The 27,290-nt window shown below is 40.6% G+C and overlaps 1 protein-coding gene across 3 annotated transcripts; it reads left to right on the forward strand.

Moving 5' to 3' along the window:
• The first annotated feature begins 1,547 nt into the window (after positions 1–1,547).
• SMC2 (structural maintenance of chromosomes 2) lies at positions 1,548–26,624 on the forward strand. Of its 3 annotated transcripts, none has more exons than XM_080573334.1 (25): positions 1,548–1,777; positions 2,140–2,374; positions 3,172–3,321; positions 4,014–4,136; positions 5,053–5,091; positions 5,280–5,390; positions 5,557–5,601; positions 6,113–6,346; positions 6,985–7,134; positions 7,793–8,026; positions 10,080–10,239; positions 10,793–10,910; positions 11,669–11,807; positions 12,059–12,178; positions 12,471–12,678; positions 13,214–13,349; positions 14,400–14,524; positions 15,280–15,473; positions 15,802–15,945; positions 16,217–16,411; positions 16,949–17,149; positions 17,966–18,082; positions 19,632–19,792; positions 24,666–24,813; positions 25,691–26,624. In XM_080573334.1, exons 2-25 carry the CDS (start codon positions 2,207–2,209, stop codon positions 25,874–25,876), a joined length of 3,606 nt encoding a protein of 1,201 aa, XP_080429460.1. In that variant the 5' UTR covers positions 1,548–1,777; positions 2,140–2,206; the 3' UTR covers positions 25,877–26,624. The 3 variants fall into 3 exon arrangements, with proteins under 3 accessions (XP_080429460.1, XP_080429462.1, XP_080429461.1); XM_080573336.1 differs by lacking the exon at positions 25,691–26,624 and adding an exon at positions 25,108–25,655; XM_080573335.1 differs by lacking the exon at positions 1,548–1,777 and adding an exon at positions 1,809–1,896.
• Positions 26,625–27,290: the final 666 nt, after the last annotated feature.

Here is a 27,290-nt window from a genome sequence, read left to right on the forward strand (position 1 = left end):
AAAGCTATCCCTCCTGCACATGTCACCTGCAAACAGAGAACATACATGGTTATCTTTACAATCAGAAGCTTCTCATACCAGAAGCGGTTCCTCCTTATTTCCATTTTCTTACTCAGGTTTCAGTTAGGGAGGAGAAAGAACTGCTGGAGCAGCTACACCAGGGGCTTACAGCCCCCAGCATGATTCACCACCGCTCAGCAGCCGCTCTGGCCCTTTGATGAGCAAGCAGGTGCTGCCTGCACCCTGGCCCAAGCAACTGCGTCTCACAGAAACTAATCAGGATCTGGTCTTCAGGCAACAAACACTCAAGCATGCTTGACAATTTTTTTTTTCCTTATATATAAATGATTTGCAAATAAAACTGGTATTTATTGTGACTGCACAGGCACATTGGTTCAGAGTGGTTCTTCCCAGTACTTCAAAATACTTTTTCTCAGTGCGGTGTCCAGGTGTTAGCAGCTGGCAGGACGTCATTAAATGCTTTGTGGTTACAGAACTACTAGAAACAACACTGTCATAATAATACCTTAACCAGATGCAATGATCAAGCTGCATCAGATCTAATTCCTGAAGCAAGCAGAGATATATATACATACATGTATATGGTTCCCTTTAACAAAGGCCTGTAGTTTGAATTATTTCAAATGATTAAAACATCTGACTGATCTAGGTAATTTAGTGCTATCAGTTTATTACCGCAGCACCTAGATCTCAATGGTAACAGCGAGCTCCAGCTGACGTGGTAACACAGAAGTCCCTCTGCAAAACACAGGTCTGTTTTCATACAGTAACACCAGTTTCAGGAAAGGAAAACGTGCTCAGCTGATTTAACTACTTATCCGTGTTGACCAGTGCAACACCAGGCACCTACTGTTCCTGCAAGGAAACACATTTACAAGCTTTGAATCTTGTCTTTATTATTTTTAAATAGAATCACCTCTGTAAGTCACAGCAGGTAAACAGCCACAGAGAATTAAGCAGATGTTTTTCCTTTAAATATATATGCGTGTGTATATACAGGGGTGGGGTGGGGTGGGGGAAGCTTTTTTCTGTCTGTTTTTAAGAATAAAATCAAATTTTCTTCATTTTGGTAGTCCTATAACAATCCTAGTTACTCTGTCGTCACAACTAGCGTACTCCAGCATTAGCTTTGTGCTGCAGCTCTGGGAATTTTACCAATGCCTTCCTTTACAGGGAGCCACATCCAAGCCCTAACAATCTAAACAGAAAGGTAGGAAAAAAAAAATCAACTCTAATGCAACAGTAGTTCGTTTATTTTCCCGCCTTCCTTTTTCGCAGCCGGTGACACACCAGCTAACGGCCCTTCTTCCCGTTGTGAATCACCGCGCAGGGAGACAAAAGAAGTTTTTCACATGGCCTCATCCCTGCCCTCGGGATGTACTTTCCTTCAGGAACCTCCCTACGGCCTCAAAAGCGTTAAAATTAAACATTTTGGTTCCAAACGGCTTCGCTCCCGCCCCGCCCCCTGCTCCCGCCTCAGCTGGCCCCTCCCCCCTCCCTCAGGGCGGGTCGCTCGCCATTTTCCGCCCCTTCCCGCCTCAGCCCGCTGAGGCCCCCACGGCCCCTCTCGGTCTGTCCGGGCTTGAGGGGGCCTTCGGCGGCAGCGCCTGCCGGACTCCGTCGCCTAACCCGATCTTGAGGCCAACCCCTCCGACCGAGGTCCGCTTTCTTCACTCCCGCTCTATTTGTTATTGCCAACAAGAAACGGTTTCCTGCAGCCTCTCCCTCCCTCTCCAGAAAGGAGAAACGGTGCGAGGTACGCCAGCGGAGGCAGGCAGCGCGTTGGACAGCCACGGAGAGGGCGCTGCCGGGCAGCGGCCGCTGGCTGTGGGCGCCAAAATTCAGGCGTCGGTTACACGGCGAGCGGCGCTGTCTGTGAGGAGCGGGGCGGGGCGGGGCGGGATGGGGCTCTGGGGTCTATTTCCAATTATTTCCCCTCCGTCTGAGGTATTAAGTAGCTTTTTTTCCTCGGTCTGAGGTCCTGAGTAGGCGTCTGTGTAAAAATTCATGCTGCTTTTGTTCTAAAGCCGCGTTCTCGTCCCGTTTCCGTTGACATTCAGCTGTGCCTGACACGAAGTGCGATTTTTTTTTTTTTTTTAAATTTTTCCCTGAAAATAGGGAGTTACAACCAAGAGCAGTTTCTCCGTAGCCCTGGAAGGAGTACCTGGCCCGGTCCCTTGGGAAGATGTACATCAAGTCGATCATACTCGATGGGTTCAAGTCGTACGCGCAGAGGACGGAGATCAGCGGGTTCGACCCGCTGTTCAACGCCATCACCGGCTTGAATGGCAGCGGCAAGTCCAACATCTTGGACTCCATCTGCTTCCTGCTGGGCATCACCAACCTGTCCCAGGTAAGGAGAATTTAACAGGTCTCTTTTGTCAGCAGCGTTTTGTTTTTGTCTCTTGAGTGATCTCTGGTGGAAGACCCGAAGTGGTGCTTCTGTCAGAAAATATTCGGATTCTTCAGTGTGCAAAGCTGCATTTCTGTCTTTCTTGTTCGTTGTATTAAGACCGAACCACAGTTTTATCAATATACCGTGGTAGTGCAAAGTATGCAGCTTAGAACATTAGACTGAAGATACCACTTCAGAGGCAGCAGCCTCTGAGGCTGGAGTTCTTTTGTGAGTAAAGGCAAAACTTGCTTATTTGTATTAATTTTCTGCACTTCTCGATCAGATTGCCAAAATTTGACCAGCTGTTTCGTCAGAAGAAGCAAAAAGCTGTTTTCTCACAATGGCTGCTGTTTAAAAGAAAATACGTATGCTTGCATTAAGCATGTATTATGTAAAGATTGTGCGTGTGCTGATATCAAGTTGAGTCTTTGTTCTCACGTGATATTGTTTTCCCCGCGGTAATTCTAGGGCAATTGAATAGACTTCCAAGGAACACTTTTTCTGTTTTGCTTTCTTCTGAACTGCATAGGGAATAAGTATTTTTAAAATACAGATACTAGTGATGAACTAGTCATCTAGCTTTTTATTCTTTTAAACAGCCATCCAGTTTTTGTCAGGAATCTCATGCAGGAGCAACTAGCTAACTCACTCTAATTTGAATGCTCTGCCTGTGGTTTTACAAATTCTGAAATTCTTCACGTTGACACACTTTGAAATTCCTTCAAACTCTAAAAAAACTTATTCCACGTATTTAGGTGCGAGCTGCCAACTTGCAAGATCTAGTTTATAAAAACGGGCAAGCAGGAGTTAATAAAGCAACTGTATCTATCACCTTTGACAATTCTGACAAGAAACAGAGTCCCCTGGGATTTGAAAGAAGTGATGAGATCACCATCACCAGGCAGGTGGGTTCTTAATGTATGTATTTGTGCAGAAATCTGCGTACGTTTTTACCATGCTCAACAGAGTGACTCTTAAAGGGAAAAAAAAAAACAACAACTTAATTTTTACAGTCCTTGAGTTTTTGCAAGTGAGGCAATGTTTCTACAGTGCGGTTAGTAACAGACTGTAGAAGTGGAACCAGTGTACTAGCTTACAATTTTGAATTACTTGGGAAATAAGTTTAACGTAATTAAATGTAGTGTATTAATAATGTTTTCTATATAAATGAATGTAGTATATCCATAGTGTTTTCTACAGAGTTGCACAGAAACATAATAGCAGTGGTATTGTGCTCATAAAACAAGTTCTGATTTTCTATTTTGTGGCTTTCTTTTCTACTTAATTTCTGAACTGTGTGTTAAATTTTGTCTCCAAGAGCATAGGAACCTTGATAAGAAAACCTGCAGAGTCTGGAAGTCTTCTTGTAAATCTAGGACAAAAATGTTGCCCTCTGTTACTGATCGTTTTATGTTGGCACTAAAAAGACATCTGAAATATCTGTAAGATCTGTTTTGATGTTCCATATGCGTATGCAAGGCTATATAACATGGGACTTGCTCAGATTTTTGATCCCTTTAGGTCATTAGCTTGTATTCCCACAATCAAGCCACTTTTAAATCATGTGAAGTTTCTTGTGCTTCTCTTTCTTGCCTAGGTCATCGTTGGAGGTAAAAATAAGTATCTCATCAATGGTGTGAATGCTACCAACACTTCTGTACAGGATCTCTTCTGTTCTGTTGGACTCAATGTCAATAACCCTCACTTCCTCATTATGCAGGTATTGTGTGCATCTTTCTAAAATCCAAAAAGTATAGAAGTGTCACTAAGTTTGTGGCTGAACAGGTAGTGGAAGAACACTTAATTTCTTAATTAGAGAAAAGCAGCTTGAACGAGTCAAGTATCTGTCATGTAGCTAAGGTTTCCAGCAGAAACATAATTTTCAGCCCTTACTCTTTCTTCTCATATGCCTTATTGCAGGCTTTTTGTAAAACATATACCCATTTTGTTTTCCTTTTTGTCTCTTTAACAGATGAGTTTTTCCTCTATTACTGCATTAAAAAAAAGAGCTTTTTTTCCTGTTTGGTAAATTCTATCTTAGTATTTTGTATGAAGTTGATAGACCAGTTGAGAAGAGCAAAGTTGATCAAGTGAAAAGACCCTGACAAACTTTAACACAAGGACTAAATAAATTTTTGAAATATTTGCATGGAATAATAAAACGTAGCAGGCTTTACTGTTTCAAATGGAATTGTCCCAATTTCCTGCTTATTTATTTATTTATTTTTAAAAAGTCAGTATTGCACCCATTCTGCTTCCCCTCGTTACATATGAGCTAAATGACCAAACAGCCAACCTATAATGAAGAAGTTATTTAAGATTTGCAAGTCAGTAAGACTAACAGTACAAAATAAGCACAGTACTGCTTTATATGGATACAAGCAATAATGTGGAAGATGCGTCTGGAAGTTAAAAGGGCCATTTCAAGTGTGCTGCATGAAGAATTTACTTATGTATTTCTGTGAACTTTCCAGAATAAAGCAATTGTATAAAACTAGATTATCCTTACAGGAAAAAAAAAAAAGCGTTTTAGCGTGCAGTATAGCATATAAAATTAACGTGTGACTTTTAATTTTATTTTTACTACTATAGCATGGTAAACAATCGTCATTTTTGATTTATCTTTCTCTAACCAGGGACGAATTACCAAAGTCCTAAATATGAAGCCACCAGAGGTAAGAAAACTGTGGGAGTTTTTTTCTGGAATTTTACGGGTTTATTTTGAATGTCAAGAATCAGTATTTTGGGTGAAAAAACAACAACAACAAAATGTAGGGATATATGACGTTGAGCTCAGTTCCAAGTCAAATCTATTTGACGTTGTACAAAGAAGTAACGTCAGAATTTCGATGTTTTATTTTAGATTTTGTCTATGGTTGAAGAAGCAGCTGGTACTAGGATGTATGAATGCAAGAAAATATCTGTCCAGAAAACCATAGCGAAGAAGGAAGCCAAACTGAGAGAAATTCAAACGGTACTATATGTTGGAAAGTGTACTTTCTTATAGTTGTTCGGGATACTGAGTAACTAGCGCAGCGTGTCTTTTAACTCGTACAGTATTTCATTTCTGTGTGTGGAACTAGCTATGAACACTCGGAGTTTTAAAAATCTGAATACAAATGTTCTGGTTTGTGTTTCAGGTCTTAGATGAAGAGATCACTCCAACTTTAGAGAAACTGAAACAGGTAAGTAATAATTAGAAGAGAGGTAGAGGTCTTAAAGTGCTGAATACTTTCAGCTGCTCTGAACTAATGTGTGGTAGGTAAGACTTATGGTGTTTTCAGGCTTTGTAGAATCTTTTAGGAGATACAGAATTTATCTTTTGTCCAAATAGAGACAATGTGACATGCAGTACTTGCAAGAAATCCTGAAGGGAAATGTAGCTAGAAAGTATTAAACAAGAGAAGTAATAAAAATAGCAGTTAAGTTTCTATCTTAGTTCTTAAAAATCTGGTGTCAAGTGGAGTTCCTGCTGTAGAATCAGCTACAAGTGTATATTTGTCTAGGATTTTCTTAAACAGATTTGCAATGTACAATACTGAATATTTCTTAACATGGAGGATCCTTCCTCTTATCAACATATAATATCAGTAATTTTAGAAATACTTAGAAGTTTTCTATAACGGTCCGACTTAATAACATTTTTCTACCAAATTCTAGTGTTTTTTTCTTCTAATTGGTATCTTTTCTTTTCAGGAACGATTGTGCTATCTAGAGTACCAAAAAGTAATGCAAGAAATGGAGCATTTAAGGCACATCTGCCTAGCCCATCAGTTTGTTCTGGCCGAAGAGACAAAAGCACGCTCTGCTGTTATGTTAAAGGAAGCATACATAAAGAGAGATACGGTTCAAGAATCAATGGCTGAGAATGAGAAGAAGGTGAAGGAACTTCAGAAACAAATAGCAGAGTTGGAAAAGGAAAGGAATAAGGTAAGTGAGATGTGCTTGTCTGAAAGTATTAATAGAAGGAATTATATGAGCAGGAAATTATTTTTCTAGATAATACACCCTTTGATTGTTATCTTCCTGTTGCGCATTGTTTAGCTCATATTCTGCTCGTTATCATTCATAGCCGCTGTCTAAATGATGTCAATTTAAGATTTTCATGTCTGAAAGGCTTTATTACCAATTGCTGTAAATTAGTAACAACTGAAGAAGACAAGGTTTTCTGCTTGTTTCCATTGTGCATTCAATGGTAAACTTTGCCAGGATTTTTTTTTTCACTTTTTGTTGGTGTCTCAAAAGAAATACACTTCAAACAGGAAACACGTTCAACAAGTCACCAGTAACCTCAGCTATGGGGGCGGCAAAATTGGTTAGATGCAGGATAGAGCCCACAGGGTGTTTGGATGCCTAAATGCAGCTTTTGTATGGGGGCAGTATCCCATCATAATTAGTGTTGAGCTCTAGTGGCTTCAAATCAGTTTGGATTTCTGAGGGAATACAAGTTCTAGCCTGTTTGCATTGGAGTCTGTCTGCCTCATTCATCTTCTGTGCATATCTGTGAACAGGTGAAATATTACAGATACTGTATCATTACATTAAATTTCTGTTGTTTCTGATTGTAGGAAATCGGTGATATGCTCAAGTCACTGGAAGATACTCTTTCAGAACTTCAAAGACTTGATGCTAAGGCAAGAAGTGCTATTGATCTCAAGAAGCAGAACTTAAAAAGTGAAGAGAATAAGCACAAGGAACTGGTAAAATGCATGCAGGAGGTAAGACCTTTGTACATGATTTTCTTTTTAAGTGCTAGAGTAGTTCAGACTGAGTGGGGACAGCACTATTTTCTTACCTCTCCAAAGCTGATTGGCGAGAAAGTCACCAGGAAGGCAGCAACAAGTAAGGGCATTATTTGATTTACATGGCATAGGTAGTAGGCTCCTATTAAAAAGAGACGTGATGATGAAGAAAGTGGAGCTTTCTACTGTTGGCAACTTTCTTTTAATCTCAGGAGGGTATTCCAATTGTTTCAAAAATATTCTGCACTCTGGAGGCCTGGTACTCTTAAAGGAAAAAAATTAGTTTCATATTCTTGACATCTAATTATGTTTTCATGAAAGAGGAACACTCAAAGAATAAAGAATACTTTAGGGATGGCTATTTTTTTTTTGCTAGTTCTTGTGCAGTTGTTACCTCTTCCTGTCTTCCATCTTTCTGTAGATCTTCAGTGCACTCACAGGCCAATTACACATTTGAAACATGCAAAGACGGATTGCAAAACCAGAAAATCTGACAAAGGGTTACAGAAATTTAGTTGGTGAAAGAAAGTACTCATAGCTACGCATCTGAACAACATGTAAACATGTATTTGAAGTTAATGGGACTTAGGTTCTCTGTTCCTTTTTTTTGTTTGTTTCTTTTTCTTTGCTAAAGGATTCTAAGGCATACACGTCAAAGCAGAAAGAATTAAAGAAGATACAGGAAGGACTAAATGCTTTACAGGAAGAAAGTAAAAAAGACGCAGACGCTTTAGCCGCAGCCCAACAGAATTTCAATGCTGTGTATGCTGGCCTGTCTAAGAATGGTGATGGTGAAGAAGCTACTCTTGCAGACCAGATGATGACCTGCAAAAATGAAATTAGCAAAGCTGTAACAGAAGCTAAACAGGTAAGAGTCAAACCTTGGAAGGTTTATGAAGAAGATTTGTAGAATATCTATGCAAGATATTTTGTAGGTTGGCATAAGTATTAAGGTAACTTTGACTTAAACAGGTTATTTAGAAAGTAATAATCTTGTGCTGATTTAGGGAAAAGCTACAACATGGCCATGAGGAAGTACAGAAACTGGCTTTTGAGACATAAAGCAGGACTCAGATGACTAATAGTATTGAATAGGAAGAAATTAAGATAGCTACCTATGATATACACATACACTGTAGGAATTAAATTATTTCTATATTAAAACTAGTGGAATCAAAATAAACGAGTGTGAGTGGATAGTTCAGAAATAACTCCTCAGTTTTCACCTTAGTTACATTGTGTGCCAACAACACAACTGAAACAGATGTCACATCTTTTGTCTTAAGATAGCAAACTTCTGCTGTTGTGGTTCTTACGATGGAATATAAATTTTCCGAGTTAAAAGTGCACCTTCCTTGTCTCATTTAAAAAAAAATTCTTTCACAAAAAATAAGGGTGTCTTTCCCCCACATTATTTTACCTTTTTTCTTCCCTTTCTTGAACACTTTTCATGTGCTAATATATATTACTGTATCCAAATACTTGGAATAGAATAACTCAGTCGGCAGGAACCTTGAGAGATCATCTAGTCCAACTACCCTGACCACTCCAGGGCTACCAAAAGTTAAAGCGTGTTACTGAGGGCAATGTCCCAATGCCTCTTAAACACTGACAGGCTTGGGGCACCAACCACCTCCAGGAAAGCCTGTTCAGTGTCTGACCACCCTCATGGTAAATAAATGTTTGCTAATATCTCATCAGAACTTCCCCTGGTACAGCTTTGTGCTGTTCCCATGCACCCTGTCATCAGTTAACATGGAGAAAAGACCGGGACCTCCCCTCCTAAGAAAGTTGCAGTTGCACTGTGGCCAAGAGAGCCACCTAACATCACCTGTCCCACAAGGCACTCGCTATTCTAAAACAATGGAGCTAGAAGGGCACCTTTTCTATTTGGCTCACTCAATACTCGTGACAGGAAGTTATCTTCAATATGCTTTAGGAGTTTCTGAGGCTTGCTTGTCATGTCAGTATGCTATTTCCAGTTTATGTTATGTTATGTTTAAGTTGAAATTGCCCATAAGGACAAGGACCTCTATCTTGCCTACCCTGCCTATCCCTCCTGAACAGCCAATTGCCCTCCATCCCCACCACTCCAGTCATGGGCCTCGTCCCACCAAGTCTCACTAACACCAATGGTATCACAGCTCTGGGAAAGGACCGAAGCTTTCAGTTCTTCCCGTTTGTTCCTCACACTGCGTGCATTGCTATTTGGGCATTCCAGATGTCCTCCTGAACCACACAGACCTCCTTGGAGCAGCACAGATTCTCCTGTTATCCCTGCCACCCTCAGACAGTGCCACACCATCCCTTGGCATAACCTCAGTGTTCCTAATGGTATCTCTCTCCCCAGCTGATAATGCTTTAAAGAGGTCTTTTCCAACCTGAATGATTCTGTAATTTTAAGCGATGTCGTTGGCTGGGGAGGCTGACAGGGCTGCTGGTGAGCAGAGGAGGCAGGGCGAGCAGGCCACCTGCTGACTGAGTTTGTTCCCCTTCCTGCACGAACTGCCGCACAGACTTTTTTGTCCATGTTTGCAGTCCTCCTGGTCCATGGTGCTCCCCAGGCGTGGGTTTATATACGTATTCATGCCATTTTAAACTGGCTGTGGGGTTGGCTAGCAGCACCAACTCCTGCCTTGCCCTCTCATGACACCGGTCGCCTGCTGGCCAACGCCTTCATACACACTGCTCAAGAGGGTCACAGCCCAAAAACCTACTCAGATACATGATTTGCGCTTTTATTTACAAATCACCAGTGCCCTTAATTTTAAAGGCCAGGGCTGCTATTTGCCATTGTTACAAACAGTAGGAATTTTTTAAAGAAAATTAAGGGAGGACTGAAATAGTACTGGTGTCCTAAATGCATACTCAAAGATTCTACTTAAAGATCTGCTGGTTCCATACTTTCTTATTCCTTATAGGCCCAAATGAAGTTGAAATATACACAGCAGGAATTAAAGACAAAACAAACCGAAGTTAAAAAGATGGATGGGAGCTACAAAAAAGACCAAGAAGCCTTTGAAGCTGTCAAAAAAGCAAAAGAAAACCTGGAGAATCTAATGGAAAAACTGAGCTGTAAAGGTTCATATAGACCTCTGGTGAATTATTTGGGGGGAATCTGGCAAGGAATATAGAAGGAGCAGAAAAAAAGAAGTATACTGCTTTCATGTGCAAGGCAGCCTGTCTGGTCAAAGCTCAACAGCTCTTGCCTTCCACAGAAAGTAGTTTGAATTAACTTAATTTGATATACTGTAGGACAACACTTTTAAAGCTTGAGCTTAAACTTAAAAGGAAAAAAATGACCAATCTCCCTGTTTCTTTCCATTTTTTCCTGCATAAAACTTGTCTTATTGTTTCTTATTCCAGGTAACAATTGTCACGGAAGATATGCAAAAGTATAAATTGATATTGCTGAATCAATTTCAACTCACATTCATGGAAGGACATCAGACTTTTTGCTCTTTGCACGTTTAATCTTGTTAAAGTGCTAATTTGTCTAAGCTGAAAATTTAAAAATAATTTTAAAGGTTATCTATTCTCTATTTATATAAATATTTATATAAGCAGTGCAGCATACCAATTTTTAAGCTACTTATTTCTGTGCTCTGAATGTGTCTTGTGTTCAACTCTTAAGATGCAAAACAAGGAGACCTTTTAGAAAAAAAGAAGCAATTGACTCATGACATCGGTCAGCTGAGACAGTTATATGACAGCTTAGTAGCAAAGTTTCCTCACCTACACTTTGAATACAAGTAAGATCTCAGTGTTATCCTGAAATGCATTTAAAAGTGGGTTTTGGTGCATTTTATGTATGGTCTTAAGAGAATTATCGATTCCTTAGCTGTTGTCTTTCTTTTACTGTCAGTGAATAATGATTATCTTATCTGATACAAGTGGAGGGGTGAGTAAAGTCAGGAAATGTTAGCTGAATTAATGGGCGGCAGGGAAGGGGATGCAGTCATTCTTAAAATACAGGCTTATCAAAATCATTTAAAGATAGAAGTTTAGTGACATGGTGTTTGTAAGCTTTAAGTCGAGTTCCGTAGCTGAAACTATAGTATCCAACAGTCTGTAAAATTAATTACCATTAATTTTTAGAGTTCTCTTTGAGGACTGTGAATAAACTTGCTCTGTGGAAGTCAATATTGTGTCTGTCTCCACCAATCAAATATATGTATCCCCAGATTTATTTGCTTATGTAAAAATCACTCTGAACATATTCCTGTAGCTGTGCTAATAATAATAATAGGACCTAGAGTAAAATCAAATGAAAAACCTGTGGACAAATCATACCAAAATCAGGAAGAACATTCTTGTATTGCCTTTGTAAATGACTTTTTTTTGGGAAGTCTCTTGCTGTAAAGTAGTTAGTTTAACCTTTTGCTGCTCATTTTCTATGATTTTGCGTTATTTCTTATACCATAGTAAACAGTAAGAGTTTTTAATATAGTTTTTAAAGATGTGGAGGAGAGAACAGAATGTGTGGTTATCATAACTGTTTGTTTTTAAGACATCCAGAAAAGAATTGGGATCCAAACCTTGTGAAAGGCCTTGTTGTAACTCTCGTGACCCTGAAAGATGCAGCCACAGCAAAAGCCCTAGAAGTGGTGGGTGGAGGAAAACTCTATCACATTGTTGTGGATACAGAGGTACATATATTACTTTAATACAAAGCGCTGAATACTGAGATTAGGTCATGTGATTCAAGGTTAGCAAGCATGGGCATAATGACTGTATGCTTAAGAGGTGGCTTGGACCTGCGTACATGTTCAGATTAATTCAAAAGGGTAATGCGTAGTTATTGTCAACAATGTAATCCAATTGCAATGCCATACTATCTTAATTTTCAAATCATTTATATATTTAGGTATGCTCTGACTTGTAACTCTTCTCATTCTAGGCTACTGGCCAAAAGCTTTTAGAAAAGGGTCAACTAAAGCATCGATACACCATCATTCCACTAAACAAAATTTCAGCCAAGTGTATTGCACAAGAAATTGTCAGTCTGGCCAAAAGCTTGGTATGTAAATAAATTCACTTGTGTGCTGCCTTTTTTTTATTGCTAAAAATATAGGCTTTGTAATAGCCATACTAAAAAGAATTTCTACAGGGTTTGAGGGTATCTTATTTTTTTTCCTTTTGTATAGTTTGAGCTATGCAGTGTTTAAACTGGTTTTAATTGTCTTTTAATTGAAGTTATGTTTTAAAATGTAATGATATTTTTGGAAAGTATTTTTATCAAGAGAAGACAAATGAAATTTGAAAATTCTTATATCTTAAGGTATGCTAATTACATTTAATTTTATTTCTAGGTCAGTCATTTTGATGATGTGCATTTAGCCATTTCTTTAATCGGGTATAATTTTGAACTACAGAAGGCAATGGAATATGTCTTTGGAACAACGCTGGTCTGTAAAGGCATGGATAATGCAAAGAAAGTGACCTTCGACAGAAGGATCTTGAAAAGAAGTGTTACGCTTGAAGGAGATATATTTGATCCCCAGGGCACCCTTAGTGGAGGCAATTACTGTTTTTTTCATATAATATTGTATTCTTGTTGATTTCTTTACTGCTCTGCATAATTTTTTCGAAAAATGAATAGAGATGTTTTTATTGAGGCTCATGCTGGTAATAATGCTTTTTGAGCAAAGATTTGGTGGTCATACGCTTAAGTAAAATTACTAGTAGACTAGGAAAAAAATGACAAACTATTTGCATAACTAGCTTTTTATTTTAAATACTTAAACCTTTTTTTAGCTATTGAAACCTCTTGGAAGATAGTTAGAGAAATGCTATGAATTCAAAAACTTTCTGAGGTGATTCATAATTAATTTGAGGTGATTTCATAGATGACATTTAAAGTTGCTTGATATCACAAAATTCGTTTGTAGTCTCTCCCCATTGAAAGCTGTTGTAATTTCAGCCCACCTGTTTTTCTATTCTCTAACGACAACAAAGCATGACCCAGCATCATAATCAACATCTACAATTCACCACTTGCCAGGGCTGAATCTAATTCTAATTGGATTAACTTTGTGTTTTCTTCACTGAATAGGTGCAGGCACACACACTGTACCAATATTGTCAAAAGTTCAAGAAAAGAGAGAAGCTGAAGTCAGTCTCAAAGTAAAGATGTCTCAACTTGTCACTATAGAGAGAGAGCTGGCGAGCTTACATAATGCCTCTGAAAAGTAAGGTTTGCCCTATAAAATTGTCTGTTATTTTTCTTATGTGACTATGAATAAATCTAATACAAATAAATGCTTTTTGGAGGGGGTAGGGCCTGTTGTGAATTTAACATGCAGAAAAGAATGATTCTCACCACCTTCCCTTGCATAATTTAATTTGTAAGTATAGCAGTCAACAGGCAAATTTAGTTTTGGAGAACTCTTTCAAGAAAATTTTATTTGGTGTAATGCAGAAGAAAAAGAAACCATAATATTTTGGCATACAAAAATATTTACTTGAGATCACCTGAAGTTTTCCGGAGTTGTCATGAAATGCACTCAAGAATGGTTTCAGTTGTATTTTGTAACACACATCCAGAATTTAAGTTTGTGATAGCTCTTACTGTTCTCCAAAGCAAGTATAAAGGTTCTAAAGGGAAATGACTCTTTGAGTTATACTGCTATAAGGATTTAAGTTAAATGATTTTAACTATATTTGAATTTTGAGCTACTTAATTACTGGAGATGTTTTTAAAAGATGGAATATAAAAATACATATTTAGTCAATTCTATAAAAATCCCATAAGAAAGTAGTGTTGTGCAATATGCTATCTACCAGCTGCATTTATTTTTCAGATTGTTTTAAGTCATAATAGGTTCTGGAAATATGACCAAAAGAAGGAATGAGTTTTGCATTTAAATATTTTTTTTCTTTGCTGATTCTGTCTAGCACCTGTCATACCACTGGCTGGAAAAACATGAGCTCTGAATTGTTTCCAAACTCCATGTGTTGGATTTGTTTGTTTTTAATGTACCTTATCAGGGCTACACAAGAATGAATTACGTGTATAATAACTTACCTACAAAATTCACAATTACTTAAAAAGATATTTATACTTATATGTTTATTTATCTTTATAAAGATATACTGGTCTTCTATAAATGTAAGTTTATTTGTATTATATTCATTGTACCTCTCATTGGAACGGGAAGTATAGAAGTATTTATTTCAACTTCGAAGCTGAAGTGGTGGGTACCCCTCTTTTTAACAGCATATCACGTCTGTCTTCAAAGGTACCAGCAACTGAAGCAGGAGTGGGAGATGAAGTCTGAAGAAGCAGAGCTACTGCAAATGAAGCTTCAGCAAAGCGCTTATCACAAGCAAGAGGAAGAGCTGCTTGCTCTGAAAAAAACTATTGGTGAGACAAATATGTTTTTAATCTTGTAACTGAAGACTAATTGCTGAGAATGAGATGGTTGTTTGGCTGCTTAAGTAGCAGAATCTTTGCTTAAGGGAAAAAAATAGCTTTGAAAATTAGCTTTATACTTTTGGAGTATATAACAGATACAGAATCACAGCTGACAAGCATAGGTGGGATTGGGACTAGGTTTCTTCAGGTAAGCTTTGTAGTAAAGCTTATATCCTTATTAGGGGTTTTATGTTCTTAAAAATAAAAAGAAAAATGACTTTGCAGGGACATTTTTAATGGATTTAATTCCATATTTGAGTAATTTTGTGGCTTTTTTTCCAAGCTATCTGTTTCAGTGCACATTTAAGGTTAGCAAAACAAACAGTTTGAATGACAGGAAAGCAGTGGAAAGAAGTACTGTTGATATTTCTGAGGAAAAATGTAAAATGAATCAAGTGTAGAAAAAAATGGACAGAAATGATAACTTGGACATAGTACACTACGGATGAGGTAACTTGTTGGGTAGCTGTTTAATAACTTGCTTGTTCAACAGATTTGGCATATATTTGCCCCGTTTTCTTTTTAACAAACGTTTTTCTGTTTGGTGCCTTAAAGGAATCACTGAAATAGCCGACCACTAACTAGCAAATGTACAACTGTTTTTTCTAGTAGAGGCAAAGATACGCTTATTTCTGTTGGAGGTTAGGGTTTAAGCTTAACAATAAGAACACTGTTCAATCTTAGTACTATATTTCTTGATTCAGCGGAGTGTGAAGAGACATTAAAGAAAACTGAAGAGAGTCAAAAGAAAGCAGAAGAAAAATACAAGGTATTGGAGAATAAATTGAAAAATGCAGAAGCAGAACGTGAAAAAGAGCTAAAGAATGTCCAGCAGAAGCTAGATGACAGTAAGAAAAAGGCTGATGATTCAAGCAAAAAAACAAAAGAAAAGCAGCAGGTAAAACTTACTTTTGTTATCATAAAATCATTTATGATGAAAGAGTTGTTGGCAGCCCAAAGGTTGTTGGTAATTTTCTCAATGTCAGAAGAGGTTCTAGTACTCGGAAACTTTGATTCTCCTAAAATTTTAATCCTGACAGCTTCAGAACTTAATATGCTACTTTGTAGTCACTAACATGTAGAAATTGCTGATGCTTCTTTTGCAACACTGTCCCCTTGCCAAAGAACAATTGTTCTGTTATCTTCTCCCTCGTTTAATACATCAAACTGACTGTTAATTCTTTCCACTTAAGCATACCTTAATACATCTGAAAACATCTGTCTAGGAAGTTGAAGCATTGCTTCTGGAACTTGAAGAGCTAAAACGTGACGAGGCCAACTTTAAGCAACAAATTGAGGCTGCAGAGAAAACAATCAAATCCTACCAAGAGGAAGTTAACGCTATGGAAGCTGAGGCATCCAAGTCCAAGGTAAAAGTGAATACCGAGTCTCATTACCAGTTTTCAAGTTACTGGAGATACGATCCCCTAAAGCTTAAATTGTACGGTGTATTTTTTTTGTTGTTTGGATTTTCTTGCCATCACCCATTTATGTTTAGCCTAGGTAGTTATTTTTTTGGCTGTATTGCCACGTGTTAATTTTTTCCTCTACTTTGCTCTGTCCTTCTCTTCTAACAACTGACTAACTTCTCCTTTTATAAGAAGTTAATGTTTATAAGAAGCTGTCTGAATTTCTTTTCAGGAATCTGTAGAGAAAGTCCAGAAGGAGCTGGCCAAGCAGAAAGAAGTCATTTCAGTACAGAATAAAAAGATTGAAGCCAAAGTTGAAGAGGCAGTAAAATACAAAGAACAAACTAATGAATTGCAGCTTAATGTTAAAGCGTTAGAGCACAGCATCAGCAAGCATCAACAAGAGGCTGCTGATGCCACTGCCAAGGTAAGGTATTTAAAAACCATGCTTTTCCTTGCATCTAGTGACCAAGAGTGTTTATTTTCCTTGCCACATGAAAAGGAAATAGCCTTTCTTCATGACGAGCACTGTTCTATTTGCAGCTCTTAATGTGAAAAGTTTTTGTCTTGAGGAGAAGAAACTAAAAATTGTAGCATAGCTTATCAGCAAGGATTCATAGAAACTAGATCACAGAGAAGGTGATCAATGAAAAGAATGTTCTGATCTTAGGAGCAAATTGTGTAACCAGTTAAAGAAATTGATCCAGATACTCATTGACTATGGCTTAGTCCAGATACAGAAAAAAAACATGTTCCAAGTAACGTGTGAAAAGCATATATAAAAGCACCTTCGAAATCTTGGTTTGTCATAGAAATCACATGAGCCTATCCACCTATGTTGTGTTGGATAGAATAATCAATGCTTTGGAGTAATTTTAGGGTGGTGGTAGTTTTTCTTGTTTGTTTTGTTTTTATTTTAATTCGGGATTAAAAAAATAGCCTCAACATGTTATCTTGTATACAGGTAAACAAAATGTTGAAGCAGTATGAGTGGATAGGTTCTGAGAAACATCTTTTTGGTCAGCCAAACACAAACTATGACTTTAAAGCCAACGATCCTGATGAAGCAAGAGAGAAGCTGCAGAACCTCCAGGAAAAAAACCAGCAGCTGGAGAAGAATGTGAACGTGACAGCTATGAATATGCTTTCTGAGGCAGAAGAAAGGGTAAGTGTTCTGTGTATTAACCTTTAAAGATTGGGCAGGTTGGGTATATCACATTGTGGGTAATGTAGCTTTATATTTTCATATACTATATTTCTGAATACACCAAAAATAAAGCTAGGTTTCATGAGTTAGCAGAGAACCTTCATTAGATCTTTGATACGCACTTTATATTTTTGAACTATTTGATAGTGCACCAGTAAGCCAGGTCATGGATTATCTTGATTTAGAATAGTCAAAAGAATAATTCCTCCACAACATAGTCCATTCTAAGTTGCCATTAGGCAAGCTTTGGTGATACCTCTTACAGCATAAGAGAAAGACATACTTCATCAAAGGCTGCAGATCAAAAACCTTCTCATCTTAAAGAAGATAGCTTAAAGATGTTCCAGAGTTGTCTTAAATTCACCTGTATCTTGAGGTTATTCCAGTTTTGTCTCAAAACCATCCGCTGACTGACTCACTGAACTTCTAATACTGTTCCTTGATTAGAATAGGTCTGTTTTTCCTATCTGCATACTTTTGCTGAGAAAGGCAAATGAAGCATGATTAACTTGAAAACAAAGCGCAAATTCTTGAATAACGTTGGTTTTCCCCTTTGCTGACTGTTGAAAATTCTAATGCTTTAATTTGTAAATAATATCCTAAAACGTAAGTCCCACATACAGCTAAATAAATGCTTTGGATTTCAATCTTGTGGATAATTGCTGTTTCACAGTTACAGTTTTACTGTTTTGTTTTTTTTTTTTGAAAGATTGTGATCAAATTCATTTTATGGTAAAGTTCATTGAAATCAATCTTCTCTTCTTGTTGCATAAGTACAACGACTTGATGAAGAAAAAAAGAATTGTAGAGAATGACAAGAAAAAAATTCTTGCGGCTATTAAAGAGCTTGACCAGAAGAAAAATGAAGCTTTACAGATTGCTTGGCAAAAGGTATGTCACTTGAAAAGCAATTTTCACATTTTAGCACGTATTTTTTCTTCAGAATCAGATTCATCTTAGATTACTCTTGCACGTTTCCATGAAAAAAATCTTTCCAGAACTAATCTCTGTTGCCTAGTATTTAAATTACAAAGCAGCCACTTCCATTTCTCCTGTTTCATCTCACATTTGACAATAAAACATGAATTCTCTGAAAATTGTGGAGATACACTCAAAACTGCAAACTACTTTACCATTCTCTTTTGGTGCCCACAAAGATAAAATGAAAGTTAAGCTACTTGCATCCTGAAGTCATTGCCTTTTACATAGACTGTATCTCTGAAATCATAAAATGGTTTGGGTTGGAAGGGACCTTAAAGATCACCCAGCTCCAACCCCCCCGCCATGGGCAGGGACACCTCCCACCAGACCAGGTTGCCCAAAGTCCCATCCAGCCTGGCCTTGGGCACTTCCAGGGATGGGGCAGCCACAGGTTAAAACCATTCCCCTGTGTCCTGTCACTACATTCTCTGATAAAGAGTCCCTCTCCGGCTTTCTTGTAGTACCCCTTTATGTACTGAAAGGAATTGCTCTTTAGACGTTTGACCAGAATTAAAATAATTCTGGCTCTGTGGAACAGCCCCGTACAAAGCGGTGCTGTGGACCTGGACGACTGTTCCTGTCCCTGACTGGCTAGGTAATACTGGGAGGTAGAAACAGTTGGTTTAGGTTTCTGTTGTGTAAGTACTCTGCTTTCTTGCTAGTTCTCTCATGTTATGAACTATAAAAACAAAAGGTGTAAAATTTTCCTTTTCCCTTCCTACCTGTAAAGCTCTTGACACTTTTTGCTGTACCTGGAGAATTTGTACTTCTTGGCCTTTCAGAAAATTGGTTATATCTAGTCAAATAACTTAATATGCTCACAAATTAACTATTGGCTTTAATTATTACTGCCCATACTCAAGATACCACTGTACTTTTTTGTTGCAAAATCTTGGTTGACAAAAAGTTGTGAATTATGTTTAAAAGCATCATGGGTGGTGGAACAAGTGTATTCTCAGATTCTTTCCTTGACCTGAGAGCTTTTATTCTAGGCTTACAGTTGCATCCTACTCAATATGCGCACATTTTTTAAGTAGTCCTGGAGGAAGTAGAATGGTGAGGATGCCCACGTGTGCTTCTTATGAGGTGCTTACACTTTTAATAGTCCTTTAATCAGGACTTTAATTGACCCTTGATAAATCTGGTAAAAAAGAAAAAAAAAAAGAAAAAAGAAAAAAATGTAAATCTGAGGCAGGGCATAACCATTTTCCTGGCTGACAGCACATGAAAGAAATACTGGAGGATTTTTTTTGGTGATTCTACAATGCTCAGTCTGAGATGTCCTATATACCTTCCTAGGTCTTGCTTCATTTTCAGTGCAGCAGAAATAAAAGATGCTGTACTAATATTTTCTCACCATATGTTCTAAATTTAAGGCACGAGAATTCACTGCTAAGTTTCTGTAGCAGTTTGAGCTTTTGATTCAAAGCTTGCTCATACATCTTTCATGGTCTTCTAGGTGAACAAAGACTTTGGTTCAATCTTCTCAATGCTTCTACCAGGAGCCAAAGCGATGTTAACAGCCTCTAAAACTGGAAATGTCTTGGATGGCCTGGAGTTCAGAGTTGCCTTAGGAAATACCTGGAAGGAAAACTTAATAGAACTTAGTGGAGGCCAAAGGTTAGTAAATTTTGTGGGTGTTTTGAGATTTGTTTTATTCCACTGTAGTTGCGCATATAGTTGATATGTCTAGCCAATCAGAGTTTAGAACTAATGTAAGAAATTAATCTTTTCCCCGGTCAAGTCAAGGGCTCTGTCTTCTTCCATCTTGGCTTCATATTCAAGGTACTTTAAATTCAGTTCAGCTCAAGAAGGAACCTGACTTAGAAGAATGCAGTGCTTGGCATGTAATAGCAAAATTTTACTCTGTGGAGAAGTGGACAAAACGACAAAAAGGAAAATGAGTCATGCAAAAACTGCAGTAACTAGGTAATAGTGATGTACAGTCGTCACTAAGTACTCCAGTCTTTGAGTTGTAACCTCAAAAATCAGCATAGACAAGTTCTGCCCTGGATTCAAAGCGGTGTCATGGTGACAAAGTTTTCTTCTCCAGTGATCTGCTGGTGTGTAGGGCATGTGCTTCTTTGCAACTTCTGAGGAAAAATCTACCAAGTTAAAAAACAGAAACAGAATTTAGGGAGAGGTGAAATAGAGGCATAGGACTTCTTGAAGGATAGAGAAAAATCCAGAGCTTTTCAAGAACTGCAAGTTGAAAAACAGCATTGCAAAACTCAGAATTGAGAATAGCTAAAGCAACAGCATGATCTTAAAATAATAGTTCATTTGGAAGGGACCTACAAAAATCGTCAAGCCTAACTGCCTTACCACTTCATGCTAACCAAACCAAAAGCATGTTATTGAGGGCATTGTCCAACTGCCTCTTGAACACTGACAGTCTTGGGGCATTAACCACCTCTTTTGGAAGCCTGCTACAGCATTTGAGCACCCTCAGCCGTAGCTTAACCCCAGGTGGCTGATGAGCACCACACAGCATCTCACTCATTCTCCCCAGCTGGGACAGGGGAGAGAATCAGAAAGGTAAAAGCATGAGAGCTTACTAGTTGAGACAAAGGCAGTTCGATGGATAAAGCAGAAGTTGTGTGTGCAAGCAAAACAAAACAGGGGCTTCATTCACTGGTTCCCATTGGCAGGAAAGCAGCGCTCATCACATCTAACAGTTTCTTGGGACAACAGGTGCTGCCACTCTGAACATCCCTCCCCTTCTTCCTCCTTTAGTCCAGCTTTTATTGCTGAGCATGGCATCATAGAGCATGGAATGTCTTTTTGGTCAGTCTGGATCAACTGTTCTTGTGCCATCCCCTCTTGGCTCCTTGTGCACCCCCAGCCTCCTTGCTGGCAGGGCAACACGAGAAGCTGGAAAGTCATTGGCTCTGTGTAAGCACTGCTCGGCAGCAACCAAATTCATCAGTGTGTTATCACCACTATTTACATAAAAAAAAAAAATCCAGAACACAGCATCATGTGAGCCTCGGTGAAGAAAATTAACTCTATGACAACAGTATTTAATTTTTTTCTTAATTTTCCTATTTTTTTTACCCTCCCTGGCACAGCTGTGTGCAGTTTCTGCATGTCCTGTTACCAGTGACCAGGGAGCTAAGATCAGTACCTCCATCTCCATTTCACCTCCTCAGGAAGTTGTAGAGAGAAATGAGGTGGCCTCTCAGCCTTCTCTTTTTAAGCTAGACAACAACAGTATCCTTAGCCTCTCCTTGTAGTACATGCCGGCCAGCCCTTTCACCAGTTCTGTTGCCCTGCTCTGGGTGCATTCATAGAATCACAGAATATCCTGACTTGGAAGGGACTCACACCAATCATCGAGTCCCCAACTTCTGGCTGCACACAGGACCACCCAAAAATCTGACCCAGATGTCTGACAGTGCTGCCCAAATGCTTCCTGATCTCTGGCAGCTCGGTGCCATGCCCACTGCCCTGGGGAGCCTGTCCCAGTGCCCGACCCCCCTCTGGGTGCAGAACCTTTCCCTAACCCCCAGCCTGACCCTCCCCTGTCCCAGCTCCATGCCGTTCCCTCGGGTCCTGTCGCTGTCCCCAGAGAGCAGAGCTCAGCGCCTGCCCCTCCGCTCCCCTCGTGAGGGAGCTGCAGGCCGCCATGAGGCCTCCCCTCGGCCTGCTCTGCTCTGGGCTGAGCGAACCCAGGGACCTCAGCCGCTGTACGTGTGTCTGCCACTCCAGACTCCTTCACCATCTTTGTAGCCCTCCTTAGGAAGCTGCCTAATGGTTTCATGTCCTTCTTATATTGTGGTGCCTGGAACTGCCCACAGTGCTCGAGGTGAGGCCACACCAGCGCAGAGCAGAGCAGGACAGTCTGTTTCCTTGACCCGTGGCAGTGCTGGGCCTGACGCGCCCCAGCCCTCCTGGCTGCCAGGGCACACTGCTGGCTCGGGTTCAGCTGGCTGTCAACCCCAACCCCCAGATGCCTTTACGTGGGGCTGCTCTCCAGCGTCTCATCCCCCAGTCTGTATGTGTATTCAGTGTTGCCCTGTCCCAGGTGCAGAATCCAGCTCTTGCTGTTGTTAAACTTCATGTTGTTGGTGATTGCCCAGCTCTCCAATCTGTCAAGATCTCTCTGCAAGGCATCTTACAGGGGGAGTCAGCAAGCTCAAGCACAAATGGAAGCTTACAGAGGGTGGAAGCAGGGATGGGTAACCTGGGAGGAATACAGAGATACTGTCTGAGCAGCCAGGGATCACGTTAGGAAGGCTAAAGCCCAGATGGAATTGAATAGGGCCAGACATGTCAAAGGACAATAAGAATGGTTTTTATAATTACAACAGAAGACTAGGGAAAATGTGGGCCCTCTCCACCAGGAAACAGTAGTCCTGGTTACCTGGGATATGGAGACAGGTACTCAAAGACTGTTTTTGCCTCGGTCTTCACCAGCAAGTGTTCTAGCCGCACTGCCCAAGTTGCAGAAGGCAAAGGCAGAGGCTGGGAGAATGAAGAACTGCTTGCTGTAGGAGGTCAGATCTGAGACCATCTAAGGAATGTGACTGTGCACAGATCCATGGGACCTGATGAGATACAGCTGTGGCTCCTGAGGGAACTGGCAGATGTAGTTGACAAGCCACTGCCACATGATATTTGAGAAGCTGTGGCAGTCCAGTGAAGTTCCCACTGGCTGGCAGAGGGGAAACTTGTTTAAAAAGGGAGAAAAGAAAGACCCAGGGAACTGCAGGCCCGTCAGTCTCACCTCTGTGCCTGGCAGGATCATGGAGCAGATCCTCCTGGAAACTGGCACATGGAAAATAAGGAGGTGACTGGGGACAGCCAACACGGCTTCACTAAGGGCAGATAGTGCCTGGCAAATCTGGTGGCCTTCCACGTTGGGGTTACAGCAGTGGTGGGTAGGGGAAGAGCAACTGATCTCATCTACCTGGACTGTGCAAAGCATTTGACGCTGTCCCCCATGATATCCTTGTCTCTAAACTGGAGAGACATGGATGTGATGGATGGAGCACTTGGTGGTAAGGAATTGTCAGAATTGTTGCAATCAAAATGTTGTGGTCAGTGGCTCAATGTCCAGCTGGAGATCAGTAACCAGTGGTCTTCCTCTGGGGTCAGTACTGGGACCAGTGCTGTTTAACATCTTTGTCTGTGACACAGACAGTGGGATCAAGGGCATCTTCAGTGAATTTGCTGATGACACTGAGCCGTGTGGCGCAGCCGACACGCAGGAGGGAAGGGCTGCCATCCAGAGGGACCTGGGCAGGCCTGAGGTGGGCCTGTGCGAACCTCATGAGGTTCAAGAAGGCCAAGTGCAAGGTGCTGCACCTGGGCTGGGGCAATCCCAAGCACAAACACACTAAATGACCTGTAAGGTCTCTTCCAACCCAACCCATTTTATGCTTCCATGAACAGCCCCTCCTAATTTAGTATCACCTGCAAACTTAGCATACATTCAAGTCCTGCATCCAGCTGATCTGCAGAAACATCGAAGAGACCTGGTGCCAGACCGGAGCTCTGGGGAAACCCAGTTGTGACTGGCTGCCAGCCTGGTGTAACCCCACTTATATAACCCTTTGAAAAGGCTTCAACTGTCTTAGCGTCCTTTGTATGCTGTGTAGCCCGGAGCTGCACACAATAAAAAAAAGCTGCACAGATGCCAGCTGTGGTGGGGTCACCTCCTCCTCTGGCTGTGCTGTGCTCAGTGTATCCCACCTGCATTTCGGGGAGCACAATGCTGGTGCTGAGCCTGTTGGCACCGGCACCCCCAGGTCCCTCCCTGCAGGGCTGCTCCCCAGCCTCATCTCCCAGCCCTGCCTGTCCTGGGGCAGCACCCAGCACCTACTGTGTGGAACTTGGTGCTGCTGCGAATCCCCCAGAGCTCTGCAAGGAGATCATGGACTGATATTAGGCTGTCCCAAGCTGGGAGGGACCCTTGAGGACCATCGCATCCAACTCCTGGCTCTGCACCCTGTCCCTTCATGAACCCATGCAGACTATGCCTGATAACGGCTTTGTTCTTCAAAGGCCTTTCAGTAGCACACAGGAGAATCATCTCCAACTACAGGGGTCTGTAGTTTCCTGGGTCTTTTGTGCCCTTTTTGTAGACAGGCGTTAGACGGGTTACCTTCAGTCAGCCGGGACCTCCCCAGACTCCCAGGACCTCGAGTAACCTGTGGAGAGGGGTCCGGCTGTAGCATCTGCCAACTCCTCCAGCACTACGGGGTGAATCCCATTAAGCCCCGTGGACTTAGGGACAACGAGCCGATACAGTTGTTCCCTTTGGATTTTGGTGACCACAGATGGAAAGTCACTGCTCGCCCAGTCATGATCCTCCAAGTCAGGGGGCCAGGCAGAAGTTGTGGCAGAAACCGTTACTCTGTCTCTCCAGAACTTAACCCCTGAATCTGCTTTTGAGGGAGCATTTCATTACTACCAAACAATCGCTTCAATAAGTGAAAGGTGTCTCTCAAACGGGCATAAAACATATCGTCCTTGTTCTGTGTATTAGATCCCTGGTGGCCTTGTCCTTCATCTTAGCCATGCTTCTTTTCAAACCTGCTCCAATTTACATCTTGGATGAAGTGGATGCAGCGCTTGATCTCTCTCATACCCAGAATATTGGACAGATGCTCAGTATGCATTTCCAGCACTCCCAGGTATGACCGTGAAACTAATTTATTCACTTTCTTATTTTCAGAGGCAATCTGCTCCTACAAATTCTCAACTATTTTTTTATGCCAGTGTTGTTTTTTTTATCGCTAAGTCATTTTAGCTGGATGTGACCCTTATGATGTGGCAACTGAAACTTCTAAGCATTACCTCTTCTAAGCATTACCTTTTAACATAAGCAATTGTTGCAGTGGCTAAAAAAAGTGGGCAGTAATAGGGAAGAGTATCTGTGATACGATCAGTTTGAGGCATGACCCATGTCATTTTTTTTTTTTTGCTAGAGTTCTTTAACCTGAACTTAGAAGTATTTCATTTTTGGCCCTGGCATTACTGGAAAGACTCGTTGGATCACTGCGGCCTACATATGTAAAAGCTGTAGTATTGAAGAAACCCCTCTGACTGAGAAGTGTGATCTATTTGGCGGTAGATACGACCTTTCTAAATTAGAGAAGAGGGGATCATTCGTTACCAGTACTGTCAAATAATTTGAGTTATAGCTTTAGATTATAAAGGATCCTGCATTTTTACAACATGGCAACATTTTTCCAGTGGTCGATGCACCAGGAAAGGTCGTATTGCATTGTACTGGTACTGACATCACGGGCTGAAGAGACCAAGCACTGGGATTGACCACAGCCAGAGCTCGTAGCTACAGAAAATGCCCGACCTGTGGGTGTTTGTTAACCTGCCTCGCACATTCCGTTGAGCTTCAGTTATGTTTAGATTTACTTTTTTAAGAATTAGTACTAAGATATTATCCAAGTAAAGTAAAGTAAATTTTTTTTGAAGCATTTTCTAATCTTTTTTTTTTTAACTCTATATTTGGATAGGAGCATTTATTTTAAGCTTTCTGTTTTGTTTTAGTTTATTGTGGTGTCCTTGAAGGATGGAATGTTTAACAACGCCAATGTCCTCTATAAGACCAAGTTTATTGATGGTGTATCCACAGTTGCAAGATACAGCCAGCAGCAGAACAGAAATAATGGACCTGCACACAAAGCCAATAGGACTTTGACAAACGGGAAGCAGGTGAACGAGGAAAGTGAGTGACACACCAGCTGCAGTAATGGCTGCTCAGGTGTTGTGTGTCCTTGGTCTACAGAAAGACCTAAAACAACTGTTTTAAACTTGCTGATTTTAACGTTTTTAACCTTGATTCTTTTAAAAGTTAATGGTCTCAGCTTTTAACAATTTAAATTCATAGGAGACGACTGCCTGTACTTTTAGCTAAGCTGCTTTTAATTCTTTTAGTATCCCATAGACAATTGCAGTCCTCACTCTTCAAGCACGTACAAATAAATGTATGTAAGTAGTAGCTTGCTTTGTGAGCTGAACAGGAGCAACTGGAGGCTTTGTGTTAGGAAAGTGTGATGCAGCTTGCAGTGTTCATGACGTTCAGAAAACCCGTTGCAATTTAAATGCTGTTTTTATTTCCTGTTGTTAAACGCCCAAGGAAAGAGATGTACTAATACTTATGCAACTGTAATGGTTTTTAAGAAGCAAGGGCAGGAACAATTTTAACTAAGTTTTTTTTATAATTTGCCGTACTGATTTATTTAATCAATAAATGTTTTCAAGTAACTGAACAAGTATCTGTGTTCCTTGTGAACACAGAGCAAACTTAAAATTTAACCCTCTAACATAGTACTTTTCATCCTTGATGGTACACCAGCAGTGCTTTGTTTTATACAGAGACTTAAAACTGTCACTATTTGGATAAACTTGTCACCTGTCTGCATCTTTAGCAGTCCCATATGTGGTTGTACTTCTGAAAATAAACCACCATGTTACTACCTTTTGTTTGTTTTCTCTAAGCTTCTGTTTCATTTTTGCTTCTCATGCATTGGTCATTATTCTCAGTGAGGCTACTGGACTTCGCAAGGGCCCTGTTTCATCCCAGAAGCTGATGCAAGGAGGGACCACCACAAACTGTTTCCGAAAGTGGTTGGGGGGTGGTGTCACCACAGGCTGCCTGGCCTCTAGTCAAATGAAATCCAGCAGCTGGGCCCCAGAGCACAAAGGGGGATAGCTAGGGCTGGAAAAGGAGCCTAACGCGCTCACGCTTCAGGCAAGGCTCATAAATCCAAAATTCATTCCTTTGGTGGATGCTGTCTCATTTCACATAGCTCCCGTGGAAGCCATGGGGTAGCCAGTCACGCTGCAAGGTAAGGCAACCAGCCTGGCTATGAGGTTAGCCTCACCCGCTAGCCCCACTGGGGGTGCAAGGCCAAGTTGCTGCCTCACAAACAAGCTCATATCCTCGCTCCTTTCCCTCCTGTTGCGCAGCCACCCGCCTTCTAGGTGGCAGAAGCCTCAGACCAAGCAAGGTGAGCAGCCCGAGGCACTCCTTCAGCACAGCACAGAGCACCACCACCACCAGGCCGGTCAGCTCAGAGCAGAACACACAAAGGCGCTTTGAATTTGGGACAAGAGAACAGCACCAAATACTTGCGTGTGTGTGTGG

Source organism: Anser brachyrhynchus (genome assembly GCF_964034855.1).
Source record: "Anser brachyrhynchus genome assembly, chromosome: Z".
Classification (NCBI taxonomy): domain Eukaryota; kingdom Metazoa; phylum Chordata; class Aves; order Anseriformes; family Anatidae; genus Anser; species Anser brachyrhynchus.